Source organism: Tamandua tetradactyla, chromosome 12, assembly GCF_023851605.1.
Source record: "Tamandua tetradactyla isolate mTamTet1 chromosome 12, mTamTet1.pri, whole genome shotgun sequence".
Classification (NCBI taxonomy): Eukaryota; Metazoa; Chordata; class Mammalia; order Pilosa; family Myrmecophagidae; genus Tamandua; species Tamandua tetradactyla.
In genome coordinates this window covers 32772550-32795849 of record NC_135338.1, presented here as the reverse complement: position 1 = coordinate 32795849, position 23300 = coordinate 32772550, and the positions used below count along the sequence as shown (strand labels likewise).

At 35.5% G+C, this 23300-nt stretch overlaps 1 protein-coding gene across 4 annotated transcripts in view; it reads right to left on the bottom strand.

The window, feature by feature from the left end:
• The window catches only part of PTGR2 (prostaglandin reductase 2), a 39996-nt gene extending 18440 nt beyond the window's left edge, over positions 1 to 21556 (bottom strand). Inside the window, exons 1-5 of one of the 4 annotated variants that reach the window (XM_077123035.1) lie at positions 21454 to 21556; positions 17928 to 17992; positions 16807 to 16925; positions 8634 to 8825; positions 1245 to 1415 (exon numbers count right to left, since the gene is read on the bottom strand). In XM_077123035.1, coding sequence (XP_076979150.1) covers positions 1245 to 1415; positions 8634 to 8825; positions 16807 to 16925; positions 17928 to 17967 — 522 coding nt within the window. In that variant the 5' untranslated portion in view covers positions 17968 to 17992; positions 21454 to 21556. The other 3 variants (XM_077123034.1, XM_077123036.1, XM_077123037.1) reach the window with 3 other exon arrangements.
• Between the last annotated feature and the right edge of the window lie 1744 nt (positions 21557 to 23300).

Here is a 23300-nt window from a genome sequence, read left to right as displayed (position 1 = left end):
GTAAATATGGAAACAGCCAAAATGTCCATCAACAGACGAGTGGCTAAACAAACTGTGGCGTATACCTACGATGGAATATTATGCAGCTTTAAGACAGACTAAACTTATGAAGCATGTAATAACATGGATGGACCTAGAGAACATTATGCTGAGTGAGTCTAGCCCAAAACTAAAGGACAAATACTGTATGGTCCCACTGATGTGAACCGACATTCGAGAATCAGCTTGGAATATATCATTGGTAACAGAGACCAGCAGGAGTTAGAAACAGGGTAAGATAATGGGTAATTGGAGCTGAAGGGATACAGACTGTGCAACAGGACTAGACACAAAAACTCAAAAATGAACAGCACAATAATACCTAAGTGTAATGTAACTATGTTGGAACACTGAATGAAGCTGCACCTGAAATATAGTTTTTTGTTTGTTTGTTTGTTTGTATCTTTTGTTTTTGTTTTTTTCTTTTTCCTTTTTTTATATATATATATTTTTTATTAGTATTATTATTTTAATTCTCTTCTCTATATTAACATTCTGTATCTTTTTCTGCTGTTTTGCTAGTTCTTTTCCTAAATCGATGCAAATGTACTAAGAAATGATGATCATACATCTATGTGATGATACTAAGAATTACTGAGTGCATGTGTAGAATGGAATGATTTCTAAATGTTGTGTTAATTTCTTTTCTTTTTTTTGATTAATAAAAAAAATTTTAAAAAAAACGTAAATATATTTGCCTATTATAAGTGATCTTTAGGATAATATGTAATGTACATTTTGAGAGCAACTTCACCAAGAAACCACATTCCGATACGATTTTTGCTTACTTTATGTTGTCAGTCATTAAAATTCATTAATGATTCTAAAATCATATACCAATCAAACCATCCTCCCAAGATTTTCAATGGGGAAAAGAAAATTACCATCTGCAAGCACCTATGATAGGGAAACCTCATTTGCAAAGCAACACAAGAAATGTTTATTTGGTGGGACTGATTAAAATCATTATTAAATATTAAATTTTTTTTAAAAAATAAAGAGAATGACGAACAAAAACCTACATTTTTCATATTGTTACTAAAAGAGTCTAAGTAGGTGACAACACCATTTCTACCAGAAAAGTGTAAAATAATCATACTATATTCCATTTCCTCAATTTTCTATTTTAAATTACATGCACGTATCCAGAGATTGAATTAGGGCTACATTTTTTTAGAAAATAAAATAATTCTCAGAAACCTTACCTGCCCAGCCAAGGATCCACAAGCACCAGCAGCCCCACTGACAACCATTGTCTGATTGGATCCAGCAGTTATATGACCTTTTTCCTGTATTCCAATCAAGGAAGTCAAACCAGGCATACCTATAGCTCCAAGAAAGTATGAAAGATGTCCATCCACAAGTTGTGGGTCTACCTAAAATAAAATATACACCTTTTAAATATAATACTAGGGGGTCAACCAAGGTGGCAGCATAGATGCTTCAGGGTGGATATTCCCCCACAGAATCTTTCAACAACTACCAAAAGCTGGGAGAACCATTTTCCTCAGAACTCCAGAAAACAGTCAAAGGTTTGCAGTAATTAGATGAGTGCCTAATCAAGAAAATGCAGCTAGCTCAAGGCATCCTTACTGGCCGCTCCCAAACCCCTCCCACTGTGGGACCCTGGCCCTGAAACAGAGGGTGCAGAGTAATTCTCTATGCGCTTACTGGGGTGTCTGCATGTCAGTGCCAATCTATCGGTGGCAACCTGAAAGACTTTGGTTGGACCTCCCACTATGTGCCCTGCATGCTGAGCAGCTTGCAGACAATTAAGACAAAGGAGCCTGGAGCAAAAGAAAATAGACTTTAAGGTTTAGGAAATTAGAGTACATGTTGCTAGGGGTGAGAGGCAGGGAGCAGGGGGAGTTAATGCCTAATGGGTGAAGGGTTTCTGTTTGGGGATATGGGAAAGTTTTAGTAATGGATGGTAGTAAGGGTACCGCAACTGAAAGGTATGCTTTGGAGTGGTTAAGATGTGAAAGTTTGCGTTGTATATATGTTAGCAGTTTAAAAAAAAAAAAAAAGCAACTAAAGAGAAAATGACAATTAAATGTAATACATGATCCTGGATGGAGTCTAACAAGGGAAAATGTCCAAAGGGACATTTTTAGGAAATATGAAAAACAAGAATATAGACTGTTAAGCTTTATATCAATGTTAATTTTTTTTAACTTAACTGCATTTAAGTTACATCAATGAATATCCTTGTTCTGAAGAAATGTACATGGCAGTATTAAGTGTTTAAGGAGCAAGATGTATACAACTTCCATGTAAGTGTTCAGAAAATGGATTGATAAATAGCTAGACAGATAGACAGATAAATAAACAGATGATAGAACAATGTGGTAAATGTGGCAAAAAGTTAAAACTGGGGTATCTGAGTACCTGAGGGGCTCAAGGGTGTGTTGGAATTCTTTGAAGGGATGTGTATTGTTTTTGTAACTGTCCTGTAAGTCTGAAAGTATTTCAAAATAAAAAGTTAAAAAAAAATAAAAAAGAATAAAGCCTTTAAGACATAAAGTAGGACACACAGAAGTGGGAGAAAGTCTATTACACAAGGAGTTATAGAATTTCCTTGTAAAAAGAGGAATTCCTAAGACCACCAGCAAGCACACGTCCAGGACAACACCAGTTTAAGACACAAATTCAGAAAAGACAGAGAGGACTCAGCACTTCACTGTACTTTTGCCTTTGGCTGATATATACATATATTTTTTTCTTTCTTTTTGGGTACCCAGGCCAGGAATCAAACCCCGGTCTCCTGCATGGCAGGTGAGCATTCTACCACTGAGCCACTCTGTGTACCCTGGGCTGATCTTGACAGGGGGACTAAACTCTGAAGGAGAACACCAGCCAACACAGAGCCAATTCGCAAAGATTGTGAAAGGTATTTTTAACATTGGTTTCCTTGTTTTTGTTATCTCCTGACATTCAAGGATATCTCTGCAATACCACTAGCTAGATACCAGCTTAAGGAACAGGCAGCCCAGAGACTAAATCCCAGAGTTAACATTTTAAAAATGTACAGTGTGGATCATGAGATTACAAGACGAACAAACAAGAAATGAGGGTCTATCCAAAGGAACAACATTAAAATCCAGAAACCATTGATGAAGAACATAAGACTTTCGTCACTGTGATATAGGAATTGCAATAAAAAGATAGAAAATTTTAAAGAAATCAAACAGAATTATTGGGCTTGAACACCATGATGACAGAAAAATGAAAAATTCTCTAGAGAGTTTCAATAGCAGATAGGAGAAAAGACCATTAAAATTATCCAGTCTGATAAGCAGAAAGAAAAAAGAATGGGAAAAAAAAAACTGAACAAAGCTTAAGAAACCTGTGAGACACCATCAAGCATACTAGTATATACATTATTTGAGTCCCAGAAAGAAGGCAGCAGAAGGAATATTCAAAGAAATAATGGCAGAAAACATCCCAAATGCAATGAAAGACATGAATATAAACAGTCAAGATGTCAAAAAAAAACACAAAACAGTGTAAACTAAAAAAGAACAACACCCAGACAGACTAATCTAACTGTCAAATGCCAAGGACAAGGAGAGAATTCTGAGAGCTGCAAAAGAAAAGCAATGAATTATTATAAAGGAGCCCCAATAAGATTAGTGCTGTTTTCTTACCATAAACCATAAAGACAAGAAGGCAAGGGAAAATCATATTTAAAGTGCTGAAGGAAAACAACTGTTAACCAAAATTTTTTATCTGGCAAGAACGTATTTGAAAAATGAGGACAAGATTAAGGTATTTCCAGAAAAACAAAAGCTGAGGGAGTTTGTCACTGCTATACCTGCACTATAAATAATGCCAAAGGGAGTTCTTCTGACTGAAAGGAAAGGATATTAGACAGTTTATCAAGGAGGCATAAAGAAATAAAAACTTCCAGTAAAGGTAACTATATGCATAATTATAAATGCCAGTACTGGCAGAGAGAAGTCCTGCATTATAAGTAGCTATTTTAAATATAAATGGATCAAATTCTCCAGTCAAAAAGGAGAAATTGTCAGAATGGATAAAAAAGGACCCAACTATATACTGTTTACAAGTGAGTCACTTTAAGTTCAAAGACACATGTAGGGTGAAAGCAAAAGGATGGGGGAAAATATACCATGCAAATAATAAGCAAAAGAGAGCTGAGGTGGCTATATTAATTAATATCAGATAAAAAAGATGTTAAGTAAAAATTGCTATGAGGGAGAAAGTAGGTCACTATATATCAATAAAGGGGTCAATTAAACAAGAAGACATAACAATTATAAATATAAATATATATGCATCCAACAAGAGAACACCAAAATATACGAAGCAAAATTGACATATTTGATGGGAAGAATAGACAGTTCTACGTTAATAGTAAAAGATTTCAATACACCATTCTCAATAAAGAATAAAACAAGTAAACAGAAGTTCAATAAGGAAATAGAACACTTCACTCAATGGTGGCAGAATACATATTCTTCTAGAGTACACATGGCTCATTCGCCAGAATAAAGATTACGTTAAGTCACAAAACAAATCTCAATAAATTTAAAAAACACTGAAACCATACAATATATCTTCTCAGACCACAATGAAATGAAGCTATAAATCAATACAGAATTGGAAAATTCACAAATATGTGGAAATAAAACAATATATTCTAAAACAATTAATGGGTCAAAGAAGAAAATATAAGTGAAATTAGGAAATACCTTAAGGCAATTGAAAATAAACATACAACATGCCAAAACTTATGGGATGCAACCAAGGCAGTGCTGAGAGGGAAATTTATAGCTCTAAATGCCTACATTAAAAAGAAGAAAGATCTCAAATTAGGTCTAATCTCACACTGGCAGATGCAGAAACAGAAGAATAAACGAAACCCAAAGCAAGCAAAAGGAAAAAAATAGCAAGGATTACAGCAGAGACAAATGAAACAGAATTAAACACAACAGAATCAACAAAATCAAAAGTTTTTTCTTCAAAAAGACCAACAAAATCAACAAACCTTTAGCTAGACTGATAAAGGAAAGAAAGAGGACACAAAAAACCGAAAGTAGAAATAAAAGGGGGGATATTACCATTGACCCCAAATAAATAAAAAACATTATAAGAAGATACTATAAACAACTATATGGCAACAAATTAGATAACCAAGATAAAACTGACAAATTCCTAGAAACACACTGTATTGGTTTGCTAAAGCTGTCAGAATGCAACATGCCAGAAATGGAATGGCTTTTAAAAAGGGAATTTATTAAGTTGCAAGTTTACAGTTCTATGGCTATAAAAATATCCAAACTAAGGCATCCAGAAAGAAGATTCCTTGACTCAAAAAAGGCCGAAAGGTCCAGAACACCTCTATCAGCTGGGAAGGCACATGGTGACGTCTGCTAGCTTTCTCTACCAGCTTCTTGCTTCATAAGACTTTCCTGGGGGTGTCTTCTTTCTGCATCTCCAAAGGTCTCTAGCTGTATGGACTTTAATGCTTTTTCCAAAATGGTTCCCTCTTAAAGAACTCCAGTAAGCAACCCCACCTTGAATGGGTGGAAATACATCTCCATGGAAACCACCTAATCAAAATGTCCCACCCACAACTGGTTTGGTCATATCTCCAGGGAAACAACTTAATAAAAAAGATTCCACCCAATAATACTAAATAAGATTAAAGAATTAGGCTTTTCTGGGGTACATAAGTTTCAAACTGGCACAAACATCAATTACCTCCCCTAACTCAAGAAGAAACAGAATCCCAATAGACCAATAACAAGTAAAGATTGAATTACTTATCAAAAACCTCTGAACAAAGTAAAGCCCAGGATCAGAAGGCTTCATAGGGGAATTTTACCAAACATTCCAACAAGAATTAACACCAATCCTGCTCAAACTTTTCCAAAAAAATTGAAGAGGAGGGAACACTCAATATTGCGTTCTATAAGGACAACATCACACTAATGCCAAATCCAGAGAAAATATACCAGAAGAAAAGAAAATTACAGACTAATATACCTTACAAATATAGATGAAATATTCTCAACAAAATACTAGCAAAGTGAATCCAGCAGCACAATACAAGAAATATACACCAAGATCAAGTGAGATTTATCCAGATATGCAAAAGTGGTTCAACATAAGGAAATCAATTAATGTAATATACTGAAACCTCCACCTAATAACCCACTTTTCCACTGAAATGAAATAGCCCCTCGCTTACTGGCTTGCACAAATTTCCATTTCCTTTATTTGAGGTCCCACCTCTTCATGTTTACTGAGAAGAAGCTTGCTTCGCTGCACAAAAAGTTAGTTTCCTCCTCCTTTGGAGCACCTGCTAAACCGAGTTTTAGCCAGTCCTAGCCACTAGGGCATGTGCAGTCAGGAGAAGCCCTGACCCAAAGTCACCTTTGCCTAATTACAATAGTAAAAATAACACCCACTGATCATGCTAAGTGACCATTTTTGAACACATGATGCATGAAGTTGCATAATCTGGAACTATGCATGTTCTACTTTAGCCTACCCCTTAACCCATATCATCTTACCCTTAGCTACTCTCTTAAGCCCACCTCCTGTTTAAGTATAAAACTTCCAGGCCCCTCCTGCTCAGGGAAAGAGATCTGAGGTTTATCTCCTCTCTCCTTGCTGAGCTGCTCGCAATAAACTCTTTTCTTGAAATCCTGGTGTCACGGCATTGACGTCCATGCTCATCGGGCAACAAGCCCTCTTTGAGCAATGACAACACCAAATTAATGGGGTTAAAGAAAAAAACCACAGGATCATCACAAGTGACACACAAAAAGCATCTGACAAAATCCAGCAGCCCAGCTTGCTAAAACTCTCGGAAAACTAGGAATACAAGGAAACTTCCTCAACATGATGAGGTGCATATAAGAAAAATCCACTAATAACATCATACTCAATGGTGAAAGACTGAAAGGTTTCTATAATAAAGCTACTAGAACTACTAAATGAATTCAGTTAAGTGGCAATGTACAAGATCAACACACATAAATCAGTAGTGTTTCTATATACTAGTAATGAATAATCTGAAGAGGAAATTGAGAAAAAAAATCCATTTATAATAGCTACCAAAAGAATCAAATATCTCAGAATAAATTTAACCAAGGATGTAAAGGACTGCAAAACATTGCTAAATGAAATAAAAAAAACTAAATAAATAGAAGGTCTTCTGTGTTCATGGATTGAAAAGCTAAATAGACATCATGTTACATCTTGAGTGGATAAAGGTAATAGAGTTCTACAATACACAGAAAGGTCTACAGTACACAGAAATATGGTACACATGTAAAAGTTAATTAGTAAAGCCAGTATATAAGACATTGTGAGATAAGTTAGTGTTCAACAAACATTCCTCCATCCCTTCTGAATTCCTGTTCTTTATTTCTACTACCTGTTCCTAAAGCATTTTCACTCTGTCCCAGTACAGCACAAGAACAGTCAACATTAGAAATGGACAGACGAGTAAAACATATGGATTAAAAATAAATAAATAATAGGGGGAACAACTGTTAAAATAAATTTAGTAGATTGAAATGCTAGTGATCAATGAAAGGGAGGGGTAAGGAGTATGGTATGTATGAATTTTTTTCTGTTTTCTTTTTTATTTCTTTTTCTGAATTGATACAAATGTTCTAAGAAATGATCATGATGACGAATATACAACTATGTGATGATATTGTGAGTTACTGATTATATAACAAGAATGGAATGATCACATGGTAAGAATGTTGTGTTTGTATGTGGTCATGTTTCATAACAACAACAAAAAAAAAAACTAGAAATGGTAGAATGCTCCTTCTTCACTTCCTGCTAAGAAATATCTAGATTCATTAAGTTGACAAATGGTTATATAACATCTCCCACATTTAATATTGTATCTTTATAATCACTTTTAACTGATTATAGGAACTAGCAGTAAAAAAATATTAAAATTTTATATAGCTTTTAGCAATTCACAAAGCTTTTTTCACATTTATTGTGTCATTCAATTTCCACATCTATTTTTGAGATAGCTATTATTTTCATTTTGCACATGAGGAAACTGAGGTTCAGAGACATAAAATAACTTTCTTGATGACATATCTATTAAGTTGAATTATATAAAGCTGCCATTTCTTAAAGGTTAAAAAAAGCAAAATATTGGCAATTTCACATGGGTCAACCTAATGGTAGAAACTTAACTCAGGATTTCTGACATGAGATGGAATTTGACACACAAAACAAATGGGTTTCTTAAGTCAGGAACGATTCTCAGGAAACTTTAAAGCATATAACTGCAGGGGACCTTTTGGTTCTTAACATAAACTTTTTTTTTTGTTTATTATAACTTGGGCTTTATATTACACAATATAATTTCAAAAGCAAATAAAATATGGAAAATCATATCATTCACTGGTAATCTAAGAATTGTCATATACAATTATAGTCAACAGTAGAAGAGAAACAAAGGTCTGCAGAATCTTAAAGAAAACATTATGTGTTTATTTTTTTCCCTGACAATGAACAGAGCTGAATGCCAAAAGCGCAGAATAAGAATATAGGGGGGAAGCCAGATACTCTATTTTATACATCACCTTTTCAAAGATATTTCCATCCAGAATAGCCTTGGTTTGCCAGGGCCAATAGAAAGAAGTCACAAGATCTCCTTTAGTCAAATTTGTGTGTTTGCTTTCTTCTATTATTCCAATACCCCCACCATCAACCACTTTAGATAGCTGCCACGGTGTTAAATAATCAGAGCCAGTATCTTCATTCATTCTACAACGCTAAAAAAAAGAAAACCCTGATTAGGATAATTTGGTCTGATAACACTGAAACAACTTACCAATTTATCTAGTGATAAATAGAAAAAATACAAGTAATATTAAATAGTAATAGTCCAACAAATAAAATTTATCTTAATTTTAAATTTATCTTAAGTTTTTTTTAAACTGAAAAAAAAAACCACCTCCTTTTTAACAAGTAAAGAAGTACAATTAAAAAGGAATTTTAACTCTGTTCTAAAATTAGATTGTGGGAAGGTTACCCAATTTTTTTGATTACTAAAAACAAATGAATTGTACATTTTAAGTGACTGATTTGCATGATATGTGGATCATACTTCAATTAAGTATTTAAAATGTAAAGAATTTAAAGAAATATAAATAATAATATACACATTATTGTAGCAAAAAGAATACAAAATATTAGGTGTGGCAGGCTGAATTATGTAACCCCCAAAAAGACATATTCTTAATTTTAATCTGCGTTCCTGTAGGTCAAACTCATGATATTTTGAGGACGTTATTTTTAGTTAAGGTGTGGCCTTGCCTGGGCTTGCATGTTACTGCTTTGCTGCCACTGAAAGGAAGAGTAGCTCTAGGTCTATGGGAAATCAGTCCTATTTTACCCGTCTGTTTCAACTTGAAAATTTGTCTGACACATTTAGAATGTTTAGACCAACCGCTACCTCATTTCTTGCTACCCCCAGGACAAATTTTGAATGAAGTCGTTATTGCTTTCTACTATAAGCATAATCAGATGTGACAGATGTCACTGAAAGACTGAGAAAACTAGCTTTATAACTTCCCATGAGTCTATATTTACTTCAAAATAAAAAGTTAAAAGAACCTAAGGGTAAACTGTGTTTGATCAGCACAGTCACATGCAAAAGAAAGAAGTTGAGCCCTCTCCTCACACCATACACAAAAATTAATTCAAAATGAGTCATAAACCAAATGTAAGATCTAAAACTTTTAGCAAAAATATAGGAAAAAATCTTCATGACCTTGGATTAGGGAAAGCCTTCTTAGAATGATACTAAAAGTACAAACAACAGAAGAAAAACTAGATAATTGAACGTCATCAAAATTAAACACTTTTGGGCGGGCCGCGGTGGCTCAGCGGGCAAAGTGCTTGCCTGCTATGCCGGAGGACCTCGGTTCGATTCCCGGCCCCAGCCCATGTAACAAATACGGAGAAACAGAATACAATAAAACAAGAAAATGTTTCCCTTTCTTCCTTCCTTCCTTCCTTCTATCCTTCCTTCCTTCTCTCTGTCTTTCCTTTAAAAAAAAAAAAAAAAAAAAAAAAATTAAACACTTTTGTGCTTCAAAGAACACTATCAAGAATGTGAAAATAGTGGTCAAAACAGCATGGTATTGGCATAAAGATAGATATATCAACCAATGGAATCGAATAGAGTGCTCAGATATAGACCCTCTCATCTATGGACATTTGATCTTTGATAAGGCAGTCAAGCCAACTCACCTGGGACAGAACAGTCTCTTCAATAAATGGTGCCTAGAGAACTGGATATCCATATGCAAAAGAATGAAAGAAGACCCATATCTCACACCCTACACAAAAGTTAACTCAAAATGGATCAAAGATCTAAACATTAGGTCTAAGACCATAGAACAGTTAGAGGAAAATGTAGGGAGATACCTTATGAATCTTACAATTGGAGGCAGTTTTATGGACCTTACACCTAAAGCAAGAGCACTGAAGAAGGAAATAAATAAATGGGAGCTCCTCAAAATTAAACACTTTTGTGCATCAAAGAACTTCATCAAGAAAGTAGAAAGACAGCCTACACAATGGGAATCAATATTTGGAAACGACATATCAGATAAAGGTCTAGTATCCAGAATTTATAATGAGATTGTTCATCTCAACAACAAAAAGACAGCCAACCCAATTACAAAATGGGAAAAAGACTTGAACAGACACCTATCAGAAGAGGAAATACAAATGGCCAAAAGGCACATGAAGAGATGCTCAATGTCCCTGGCCATTAGAGAAATGCAAATCAAAACCACAATGAGATATCATCTCACACCCACCAGAATGGCCATTATCAACAAAACAGAAAATGACAAGTGCTGGAGAGGATGCGGTGAAAGAGGCACACTTATCCACTGTTGGTGGGAATGTCAAATGGTGCAACCACTGTGGAATGCAGTTTGGCGGTTCCTCAAAAAGCTGAATATAGAACTGCCATACGACCCAGCAATACCATTGCTGGGAATCTACTCAAAGGAATTAAGGGCAAAAACTCAAACAGACATTTGCACACCAATGTTTATAGCAGCGTTATTTGCAATTGCAAAGAGATGGAAACAGCCAAGGTGTCCATCAACAGACGAGTGGCTAAACAAACTGTGGTATATACATACGATGGAATATTATGCAGCTTTAAGGCAGGATAAACTTATGAAGCATGTAATAACATGGATGGACCTAGAGAACATTATGCTGAGTGAGTCTAGCCAAAAACTAAAAGACAAATACTGTATGGTCCCAATGATGTGAATCGACACTCGAGAATAAACTTGGAATATGTCATTGGTAACAGAGTTCAGCAAGAGCTAGAAACAGGGTAAGATAATGGGTAATTGGAGCTGATGGAATATAGACTGTGCAATAGGACTAGATACAAAAACTCAAAAATGGACAGCACAATAATACCTAATTGTAAAGTAATCATGTTAAAATACTGAATGAAGCTGCATCCAAGCTATAGGTTTTTGTTTTGTTTTGTTTTGTTTGTTTTGTTCTTATTATTATTACTTTTATTTTTTTTCTCTATATTAACATTCTATATCTTTTTCTGTTATACTGCTAGTTCTTCTAAACCAATGCAAATGTACTAAGAAACGATGATCATGCATCTATGTGATGATGTTAAGAATTACTGATTGCATATGTAGAATGGTATGATTTCTAAAAAAAAAAATAGTCAGCACAATACTGCCTAATTGTAATGTAATTATGTTGGAACGCTGAATGAAGTTGCATCTGAGCTATAGTTTTTTTTTTCTCTTATATATTTTTGTACTTTTTATTTTTATTTGTGTTTTCTCTCTGTGTTATCACTTTATTTCTTTTTCTGTTGTCGTGCTATTTCTTTCTCTAAATCGATGCATATGTACTGAGAAATGATGACCATACACCTATGTGATGATATTAAGAATTACTGATTGCATATGTAGAATGGATTGATTTCTAATGTTGTGTTAGTTAATTTTTTGTAATTAATAAAAAAAATTAAAAAAAAAAAAAGAATGTGAAAATACAACCCACAAAATGGGAAAATATTTTTATGAATCATATATCTGATATAGGACTTACATCTAGAATATATAAAGTACTTTCGCAACTCAATAATAAAAAAGACAAATAATCCAATTTTAAAAGGGGACAAAGGATCTGAATAAACATTTCTCCAAAAAATATATACAAATGGCCAATAAGAACATGAAAAAATGTTCAACATTATTAACCATGAGGGAAATGCAAATCAAAACCACAATGAAATACCACTTCACACTCACTACAATGGCTATATCCAAAAGATAGAAGAATAACAAGGGGTGAACAAAATTAAAGCCAAGGTTCAAGGTTAAAAGTGTGTTAAAAAGTCAAACAGAGCAGACATACACACAAAAAAGTTTTAAAAAACCAAAAAGGATATCTTCTTCACAGTAATCAGAACCCTCATGAACTGCTAGCAGAAATGTTAAATGGTGCAGGTGCTTTGGAAAACAATCTGGCAGTTCTTCAAAAGGCTAAACAGAGTTACCATATGACCAGTAATTCCACTCTTGGATATATACCCAAGAAAGATGAAATATGTGTACCCAAAAACTTGTACACAAATATTCAAAACAATTTTATTCATAATAGACAAAACATGGAAACCCAAATGTCTACCAATTAAGGAATGGATAAGTAAAATGCAGTATATTCATGCAATGGAAAGTTATTCAACCATAAAAGGAATGTTGATATGTGCTACAGCATAGATGAAACTTGAAAACATTTGTTAACTGAAATAAATTAGACACAAAACAACAAATATTGTATGATTTCATTTACATGAAATACTTAGAATAAGCAAACACTCAGAGACAGAAAGTAGATAAGTTATCAAGGGCTGAGGTAGTGGGAAAGAATGGAGAGTTATTGCTTAATGGGTACAGAGTTTCTGTTGGGATGATGAAAAAGTTTTGGTAATAGAATGTGGTGATGGTAGCAAAGTATTGCGAACGTAATTAGTATCACTTTCGTTAAAAACAAGAAAGTGGTTAAAATGGGAAATTTTGTGTTTTATATATATGTTAGCATAAGAATTTAAAATTTAAGTAAATAGGGCAGTGAGAAGTGGCTCAATTCTCGCCTGCCATGCTGGAGACCCAGTGCCTGCCCATGCCAAAAAAAAAAAAAAATTCAAATTTTAAGTTAAATTTTTTAATTAAAAAAATAAAAATAAATTTAAAATAAAGGAATGAAGTATTGATACATGCTACAATATGGATGAACCTTGAAAATTTTATGGCTAAGTGAAAATAGCCAGACACAGAAGGACATATAGTGAATGCACACAGCTCTATGATGATACTGTGAACCACTAATTGTACAATTTGGATGATTACATGTAATATATATCAATAAAATTGCATTTATTTGTAAAAAGCAAATCAGGTTTGCATGCTGTGCTGGTTTGAAAGGATGTATGTCCCCTAGAAAAGCCATGTTTTAATCAAAATCCCATTTCATAAAGGTAGAATAATCCCTATTCAATACTGTATGTTTGAAACTGTAATCCCCTGGAGATGTGGTTTAATCAAGAGTGATTGTTGAGCTGGATTAGCTAGAGGCGTGCCTCCACCTATTTGGGTGGGTCTTGATTAGTTTCTGAAGTCCTATAAAAGATGATACATTTTGGAGAATGAGAGATTCTGAGAAAGCAGAACAACAAGCCACGAGAAGCAGAGTCCTCAGCCAGACACCTTTGGAGATGAAGAAGGAAATTGCCTCCCAGGGAGCTTCATTAAACAGGAAGTCAGGAGAAGCAGCTAGCAGATGATGCTATGTTCGCCATGTGCCCTTCCAGATGAGAGAGGAACCCTGACTGTGTTCACCATATGCCTTTCCGGATGAGAGAGAAACTCTGATTGTGTTCGCTTTGTGCCTTCTCACTTGAGAAAGAAACCCTGAACTTCATCGGCCTTCTTGAACCAAGGTATCTTTCTCTGGATTCCTTAGATTGGACATTTCTATAGACTTGCTTTAATGGGGGCATTTTCTCGGCCTTAGAACTATAAACTAGCAACTTATTAAACTTCCCTTTTTAAAAGTCATTCCATTTCTGGTATATTGCATTCCGGCAGCTAGCAAACTAGAACACATGCCTACTGATATCAATCCCTCTCCAACAAATAAAAAATAGATTTGAATGGGAAAAAAGTGAACAGGGGCACTATTAATAATCAAATTGGGATAAAAAACTAAGACTAACCCAGGCAAACCAGAATGAATGGGCCCACAATGACTACATGAGATACAATTCCTAGTTATACCTTTGTTTTAACAGTTTTAAAGCACAGACTGCTTACACTCATTGAGAAGTTTATTCCAATAGTTGTATGTGGAGCAAAGATCTAAGGTCCCTGCTCCTAGAAGGCTATCAAATCTTCCAGCCCTCATAACTAGACCAGAAAAGCCAAGGGGCATAAATTACAGAGGTAGAACCATTATAGATTTGGTTGTTTTTATTGTTGTTAGGTGCTGGAGGATATAGCTTAAAAGGCCGCAAAGCCTGTCTTCCCACTCATTCTTCTCAAAAAGAACAGGCTGATGTAACCCCATCTTCCACTGCCATAAGAGTAATAGTTATTCAGTAAATATTTGTTGCAAAAAAGAAAAAAAAAAAGGCCATATATTATATGAGTCCATTTATATGACATGTCCAATAGAGAGAAATTCATGGAGATAGAAAGTAGATGAGTGGTTTTATGGGGCTGAGGGTGATGTGATCTGGGGAGAAACATGGAATGACCATTTAGGGGGATGGTGTTTCTTTTGAGGGTGATGAAAACATTCTAAATTGATTGTGGTAATGGTTGCACAACTCTGAATACACTAAAAACTACTGAATGGCAAATTGTATTAGATCTCAATAAAACTGTTTTGTATACATATATATAATTTTTAAAAGATGTCAATAATGGCATCTTAAATAGCTATAATACAATATCAAAACCAGGACTAATAAGCCATCCTTTGTAAGGAAACTTTTCTATTCCTTACTTTATTCACTTGTGTTCCAATGAAATAATGGCAATAAAAATAATAAAACTGTTCCTATTTTGAAAAAAAAAAAAAGCCTTCAATAATGAAAAAGAGAATCAGCTTCAAAGGAAGGGAAGGTTTCAAGAGATGATAAAGTAAAATACAAGATGTGGCTGTAGAGGAGCCAAAGAGCAAATGGAAAATAAGAATAAGAATTACAACATGGTTCTTTCTTTATTTGGGAGTGCAATGCTAAAAGGTAAGGAGCAGTCCATTATGAGAGGTAAGAGAAACCCGGGCAAAGTAAGCTTTAGCAAATCATATTATACAAACATAGGAGATGATTCAGAGATTTCAAACCTCCAAGAGGCCAGATCCTGGTGACTAAAGAACAATTTAAGGAATCTTCCAAGAGCGTGCTGACCACCTGTGATTTTTGCCTCACATGTCTACTCGAGAACCTAAGTTTTGTGGAAAATGGGGCCCTTTTTACTGTTCAGAGATGGGCAGTTCAGTCACATGCCTCATAACTTGATGACTGGCTCTGGTTGTAACTCCCATCCTACTGTCTGAAGGCCAATCCTCATCCAACATACATACCTGGACTGGACTCCATGGGGGCACCTGACCCCTATTTCCCCAAAGGTTCTTAATCCCTGGAGCCTGTGAATATGTTACCTTACACGGCAAATGGAACTTTAGAGATGTAATTAAGTTACCAAAGTTGAGATGGGAAAATTATCCTGAATAACAGGGTCCAATGTAATCACAAAGTTCCTTATAAGAGGGAGGCAGGAAGATCAGAGAAGGAGACACGGGAATGGAAGCAGAAGTTGGAGTGATATGAGGAAGGAGCAATGAGCCAAAGCTTGCTGGCCGTCTCTAGAAGCTAGAAAAGGCAAAGTAACAGATTCTTATCTAGAGCCTCCACAAGGAATGCAGCCCTGACAACACCTTGATTTTAGTTCTATGAGATACATTTCTGGTCTTTGACTTCCAAATTTAAGTCACTAAATTTATGGTAATTTGTTATAGCAGCAATAGAAAACTAATACACTTGGCCAATAATCTACAAAATAGTCTGACAAAACAGATGAACTCGGCCAGATCCCCTATCTGATTCTAAGGATTGATACCAGGAGCTAAAGTAGAGAATCTGCCACCCACTTCACAGGGCTATGGCATAGAAGAAAGAGACAGGAAAAGAAAACAGACTACATGACCCCTGAGAAAAGTAAAGGGAAAACCTGCCCATAGAGCCTACATCACTGTGCCTGACAGACCTAGGCAAAACTCTTTCAATAAATCTCCTTTATCTAGAGGTAGCATAAGCAAATCTATTGCTCTCAAAGAAGAGTCCAATTAGACTAGAGGTCTTGTACAGAGCTGCCTTACAAACTGGATTGATCTGAGAAAATGCCTAATCTTAATTTACCATCTTCAAACCTTACTTACTACTAGGAAGTGATCAGGAATTTGGAAAAACCTGACTAACCACGTGGAATTATGAAAACATTCCATTTGCAACATTCCTTAATAACACCAGTGCATAAAAACAAAAATAATCTGTAATTTACAGGTATCAGGATTTAATTGCTCAAATATTTATTAATCATGAGGAATGCACAAATTCAGATGCAACAACATGAGAAATATAGAAATTATATTTTCACCAAGTCACCTGATTCTTACCATGTAAGGATCCACAGAAAGATAAAGAGTTCTAACTCTTACTTGTCCTTCTGCAACATTATCTGGTAAACCGACCTCTTCCATGCGGAAATTTTCTGCCACTGGATTACCATTTTTTCCTAAAATATTAGGCAAAATTGAAACCAAGTCACTTTTGGTAAAATTCTTGATCATTCTTTAAAAGTTCACTCAAGGATTCAGCGTACTTCCTTTTAATGTAGACATGAACAAATCTATACTCTATTGTAGCTGTAGAAATGACTCATAAATCATAACCACCTTTTTTCTTATTATGAAAATTTAAATTTTACAAAGTAACAGAGACACATCAGCCAAAGTCAACAGTTAGGTAATCTTATCTTCCTCATTTTAAGAAACAAACAGAAACTAAATGAAATCCTCCCCCCTACCCCCCAAAACAGTACAGTCTTAAAAATTAGGAACTTAGAAAATTTGAGGTATGAAAAGAAAAATTTGTAATGCAGAAAACATCATCACTACAAGTGTAATCATCTTCAGTTATGTTTAACATAAGCAAACTTTCTAATCATAGAATCATCACATTTCTAAAATGGGAATGGAGTGTAAAGACCTCAACCCGACTCTCCCGTTTACTAAAACTGAGATTCAGAAATCCTAAGTCTTTCCCAGGTCATGTTCTAGGTGAGCAGCAAAACCAAGGTTAGAGTACAGCAGTGGGTCCAAATCTCTCAAGTGATTTCCACACCCAAGTTTCTATGATTCAGGTTAGGTGCCAGCACAAACAGAAATCATAAATTTATCAGATATAAATATTTCTATGAAACAGAAAATCAAAATTTAAGAATCAATAATATCTAATACAAAGAAAAAGCCGCATATATTTGTAGTATAATCTTTTAAATGTTATGATTCTAGAATACCTATTAAACTTCATCAAATAAACTGAGAAGTTATCAGTTTGAAAAACTGAACAATACATTGTTTAAAGAGATTCTTCTAACCTATTAGTGTTAATATCTTACTACCTTAATTCACCTCATTGACATATTTCTTTTTTTATATATTACTTTTTATTCTTCCATTGGCATTAATAATTACCAAAGGCCCACAACTGTTCATTCATCACAACAAATACATACCAGGTCGGGAATTCAATACGACTCTTTGTACAATCATCATTCAGAGCAGAGGTCTCACAAGGTTTCTAGACATGGAAAAAATTTTTAAAAATCACAAGAAGCTTTTGATTTTTTCAGTATCACAAGAAACTTCCGAAACAGTCAATAATTTAAAAATAAAAAGCACATTTGTGTTTCTGAATGAGGAGAGGAAAAATCACATTTAGGACCCAAAAAGATGGTCTCCTCTCAGAATTTGCCTCCTGAAACAAATATCTGAAGACTAAATCTTTTTAGAATTCTTGGCTAATAAAAACAAGTTCATTGAAGATTATGTGGGATAAAATATTCCTTGGCACATTCAAACACATCCACCTTCACATCATCGTGATAATGCGGCTTAATTAAAAGAAGAAATTATTTACTCCTCCTGAACTGGTCAATTCATCTAGCAGCAAAATGAAAATGCTAGCATGTTAACTGTGATGTAATCAGATTTTCAAAAAATTTTTTCATTTATCAAAATGGTAATTTCTTAATAATTTTTCTGATTACAAAAGTAATACATCAAAGGCATCTTTTACATCCTTACTTTATGGAAAATTCTATAATATAGAATGGTCAAATAAATAAGTAAAGCATCAGTTTATTCTGGGTTTACAATTTGACCTAATGAAAGAAGCAAAATGAAGTTCCAGTGCTGGCACTATCTAAATTGGGGAAAACTGCTTAACCTTTCTTTGCTTACTTTATCCATCAGTAAAAATGAGAACAACAAACAGTGTTACTATGCCAAGCACTGCTGTGAGTGCTTTATATATATTCTCTCATGTACTCTCCCAATAAACCTATTATGTATTATTAAAAACACTATTTTATAGATGAGAAAACTGAGGTCTTACATATTTACTTGATGTAGTTGGGCTAAGATTCAAACCCAACCAAACAGTCAATCTCTAAACTACTATACAAAATTTCTATCCTATATGTTTAATTAATTTGTTTGATTTTTAAGATAAATAATATTAGCTTTTTTATGAACATATTTCTTTAGCGCTTCTTTCTTCTCAGATTATATACTTCATGGTTTTCAGTCCTGTATAACAAATAACATTTAAAATCCCAAAGAAAAACAACTGTATCAATTACCTATTCTTTACAACATTGCAAGGTACTTAGTTTCTAGCATCATTTCTAAATGTAAAGATTTTATACAGAAGCACAGTTAAAATATACATTTGATAACGGTCTGTAAACCCATTTGATATTAATTATCCCTTACCTTATATTACTACCTAATATAATTTACGCACAACTCCACTTTTCAACTGTTTTTCAAATTACCAACACCCTTAAATCTCTTCATGTTTCTCTGCATCTTACAAAGCACCTGAGCATCCTATATGGATATAAGATTTATGTTTAGCCCCCCAAAATGTTAAATAATCATGGGCTATTTTTTTCAAATCTTGCTTAACGTAGTATTTATACTACAAAGCACTTCCACACAGACTCCATTATTTATTCCTTATAATAAATTTATATACATAAATATATTACTATCCTCATTTTACAGAGGAGGCAGAAATATAGTTTGTGCACAAAATCACAGAGCAGGTTAAGGAGAATTGCAACTGAAACACAAATCTCCTCATTCCGGATCTCACATCTTCTCACTTATGCCATGATTTCCTCATAATCTCCCCCAAACAGGGTTTTTACATCATATAGTAAAGGATTAACCTTACCCAGGAGAGTTCTGGTCTTTGCCCTCAGCTCCTGGGAGGTAACGGCTAAACACCAGCTAAGAGTGTCTTCTTTACCTGGGAGTCTTGGGCCAGGCCCGATAGTCTAAACTGACAATGTGCTTCCTGGTGGGGGCTTTCAGCCACACACTATCAGCCTGACCTCCAGAGGAACTGGGAACTAAAGGCACCACAGGGCCAAGCACCAATAAAAATTCTGGACTAAACTTCTCTGATCAGCAACACTCTTTGCATATTGTCACACATAGTTGCTGAGAGGAGTTAGCATTGTCCACTACTCCACTGAGAGGAAACAACTGGATTTCCCATGTATCTCGAGCCTTGGCTGATTTTTAATCTGTATCCTCTCACTGTAATAAAAGTGAGAGTGATTTTGGGGAATGACCCCAAACTCTGTGTGTGTGTGTGTGTGTGTGTGTGTGTGTGTATCCATACAGCAATGTCCCATTCTACTGTGTACCTAATTAGGAACTAAAAGTCTTATGTTAGTGACATTCAGTCAAGTAGAATGAAGAACTTGGAAATATATCCGATGCGCTTCCTTATTTTTGGGAATGTATATATTTATAATCTTACTGGTTTTGACAGAAATGGCTAATTGCCCCCCTAAGCGGTTCCTTTTCTTTCTGGACACAGTTCTGTCCAGCTGAAAGACTGTTCCTCCAAGCTTCCCTTTAAAGCAAATCCCAAGCATCAACCCATTTCACCCCAGAATTCTCCAGTTATGCATCTCTGATGATTTTAAACATAAACACTATGCCTAAAAGAATTACTAGCACAGGTATTTTCTTAATATCTAATGCCTATGTATATTCAAATTCCCTCACTGTCTCCAAGATGTCTTTTTACAGTAGGTTCACCAAACTAGGAAGAGCTGGTTCCAATGAACGATATAAGAGCTTAGACTCTAAGTCCCTTCTCTCAGCCTGTTTCTTGAATGTTCCTAAACTCCAGGAACTGGGCTGCTTTAGACTCACTACCTCATTTAACCCCTCCCCCCACCAATCCTATGAAGATGGTACGGTCATCACTCCCATTTTATAGACAAGGAGGCCCAATGAGACTGAATTACTTACCCAAAGTCGCACAACAGCTAGGAATGACACCAGAACCCATGCCCTAAGCACAACACATACCACATCCATAACAGGATCTGCCTGACACATCTTAATAAAGCACTTTTCTATCTTTATCTAATTCAATTATTCTGCCACAAATGACTCTGTTGATCATATCCTTGTTATAAAATGTGTCCTCTGACTCTTTTGGATTTCCTCCTTCCTCTGCCCAAGCCTTAATATGCAAGGATTCCTACAGGGCTCTTTCCTTCCTCAGCGGCCTCACTGTTCTCTATAGCTCTCACAATCAAGCATTTATGGAAATCACGAAAAATCTGCCTCTACAGCAGTTTTAGATTAGTGCTCTCAGATTATAACCGCCAAGGAAAATAGGGACTGGTGTCTGCTTTGTTCAAAAATTTATGTCCACCCCTTATGCTTGGCACATAGTAGATACTTCATAAACGTGTAAAATAAATGTTTCAAGGGCACTTTAAACGCATATACCCAAATCTAGATTGTTTACTCGCAGTAAGTCTATTTGTTTAAAAGACCCGCCTATTGTCGAGCACTCCCTGCCCTAGTGTCCTAAGCTACAAGGGCAACGTCCCGGGTAGCTCCCCGAGTTCCTACGTTCCTCCCTTGCCCCGCCGACGGCCGGTACCTGCTCAGCAACCCACAAGTTCAGCTCCCGCAGCCGGCGGCCCCTAGCGCGTCACTCACCGCGGCGGGGCTGGAGGAAGGAAAATCTCGCGTGGTTTGCCGGCCTGGAGGGGACCCTTTCACTACCCAGGCTCACCCCACGGTCTAGGCTGGCTGACCGCAGTACGCATGCGCACGAGTAGCCCTCTGCTCCTCTCTCCCACCCCTCCCCGGAGGCGGGATGTTCAGGTTTAGAAGTGTTTCCTGGGACGTTTCCGTGAAAGGCGGGCAGTGTGCCTATCAAAGATAGTTTCTTAACTGGGTCAAGTACATATATTAACCAGGACTGTGGCCCTTTGGCCGCCCAGCTGCTTGGATTATTCTCCCCTGCCCAGTGGGGTTTACTTCCAGCAGTCCCTGAGATAATTTTATTCTTCTCTGAACTTCTCCCTGAGGTCCGCCTTAAGAAAAATCACAGGGAGGGACTAAGATTCAGAGAGTTTGAGTGAGCAGACTACCCTTCTTCCAGCAGGTTAACGGCAGTGCCGGGATTAAAATCGTCTCTCTTCAGACTGTTTGCCCAGGGCCCTTTTCTGGGTCTTTACGACGGGACTGAGCCTTTTCTTTCTCAAAGAATTCCAAATTCCTCAAATAGGGTTTACCCAATGTGGGCACATTTCTCAATTTCATTAACTATTAATAGCCTCCTTTTATGCTGAGAAGGTTCCTTCTTAGGACAGTTTTGAATACCAAAGAATTTGAAATCCTAAAAGAGAACATTCTGAATTGGATAGGTCTAAGAATTATTATTTCCATTATATTCACATCAGAGAATTCCAGTTCAGCACAAATCATAGTGCTAAAAAGACTATTACTGGGGTGATGAGCCAGGGAGTGGAAATCATCCTGGAGCTTTACCTGTGAACATTTTTACTTCTTTGGGAAAACTTCAGGAAAGGACTAGAAGGATTATACTAATTCGCAAACCCCCTAGGCAGGACTTTTATCTGTCTTGTAGAAGTAGACCTTCAATAACCTTTTGTTATAAAAACTTGAACCCACTGATGAAAAAGAAAATACTTAGACTAAAATAGCATAAACTAAAGGCCCTCTGGAAATTGATTTTAACAGAAATAGTCTTTCACAGTAGAAAACAACTACTATGCAATAACTTTATATTATAATAAAATAATATATTAAATATATAAATATTATATAAATATTAAATAATATATTAAAATGAAATAATATTAATAACTGCAATATTAAATTTGTTTTGGTTGTCTTGATTCTAGGGCCTATGAATTCCTAATAACAAGTGTGATTTCTCTTTCCAGAATGAGTTGCCATTCCCCAAATTTTATCAAATGAGTGGAGTGTTTATATGTACATTTTCATCTTGTTTCACCTCTGTCTCTAAGTTTTCTCTTATCAGAAGGATAAATATTATTTATGTAATTTTATTTTGAGTCAGATAATACCTTATATGATTTAATTTCCAGAACAACCCTATCATCATTCCCATTTTATATGAGGAAACTGAGACATAGGCAGATTAAGTATTAAGTAAAGGGACAAGTTCTCCTACCTGATTTACAGGTCCAAGGACCTAACCCTTTGCTCTATTTGCCACAAATCTGGAATTCTCTTTTCTTGCCCTTTGCAGACATGTGTACTGCCTCCCTTTCATCATTCAAGCAATTTCTAAGACAATCATTTTCCATGAAGCCTTCCCAGACTTAATTAGAGAAAGGTGTCCATTTCTCTCATCTCTACCTCATCCAAAAATATGGTACATATTTTTTTATCCCCACACAATAAATACAAATATTTAATCTGATCTATTTGTGTATTTATCCACCACATTTTTTTGTAACTAAAATGACCTCACATGATTACCTGTGAGGTGGTCTTTGTCAGATTGCAAA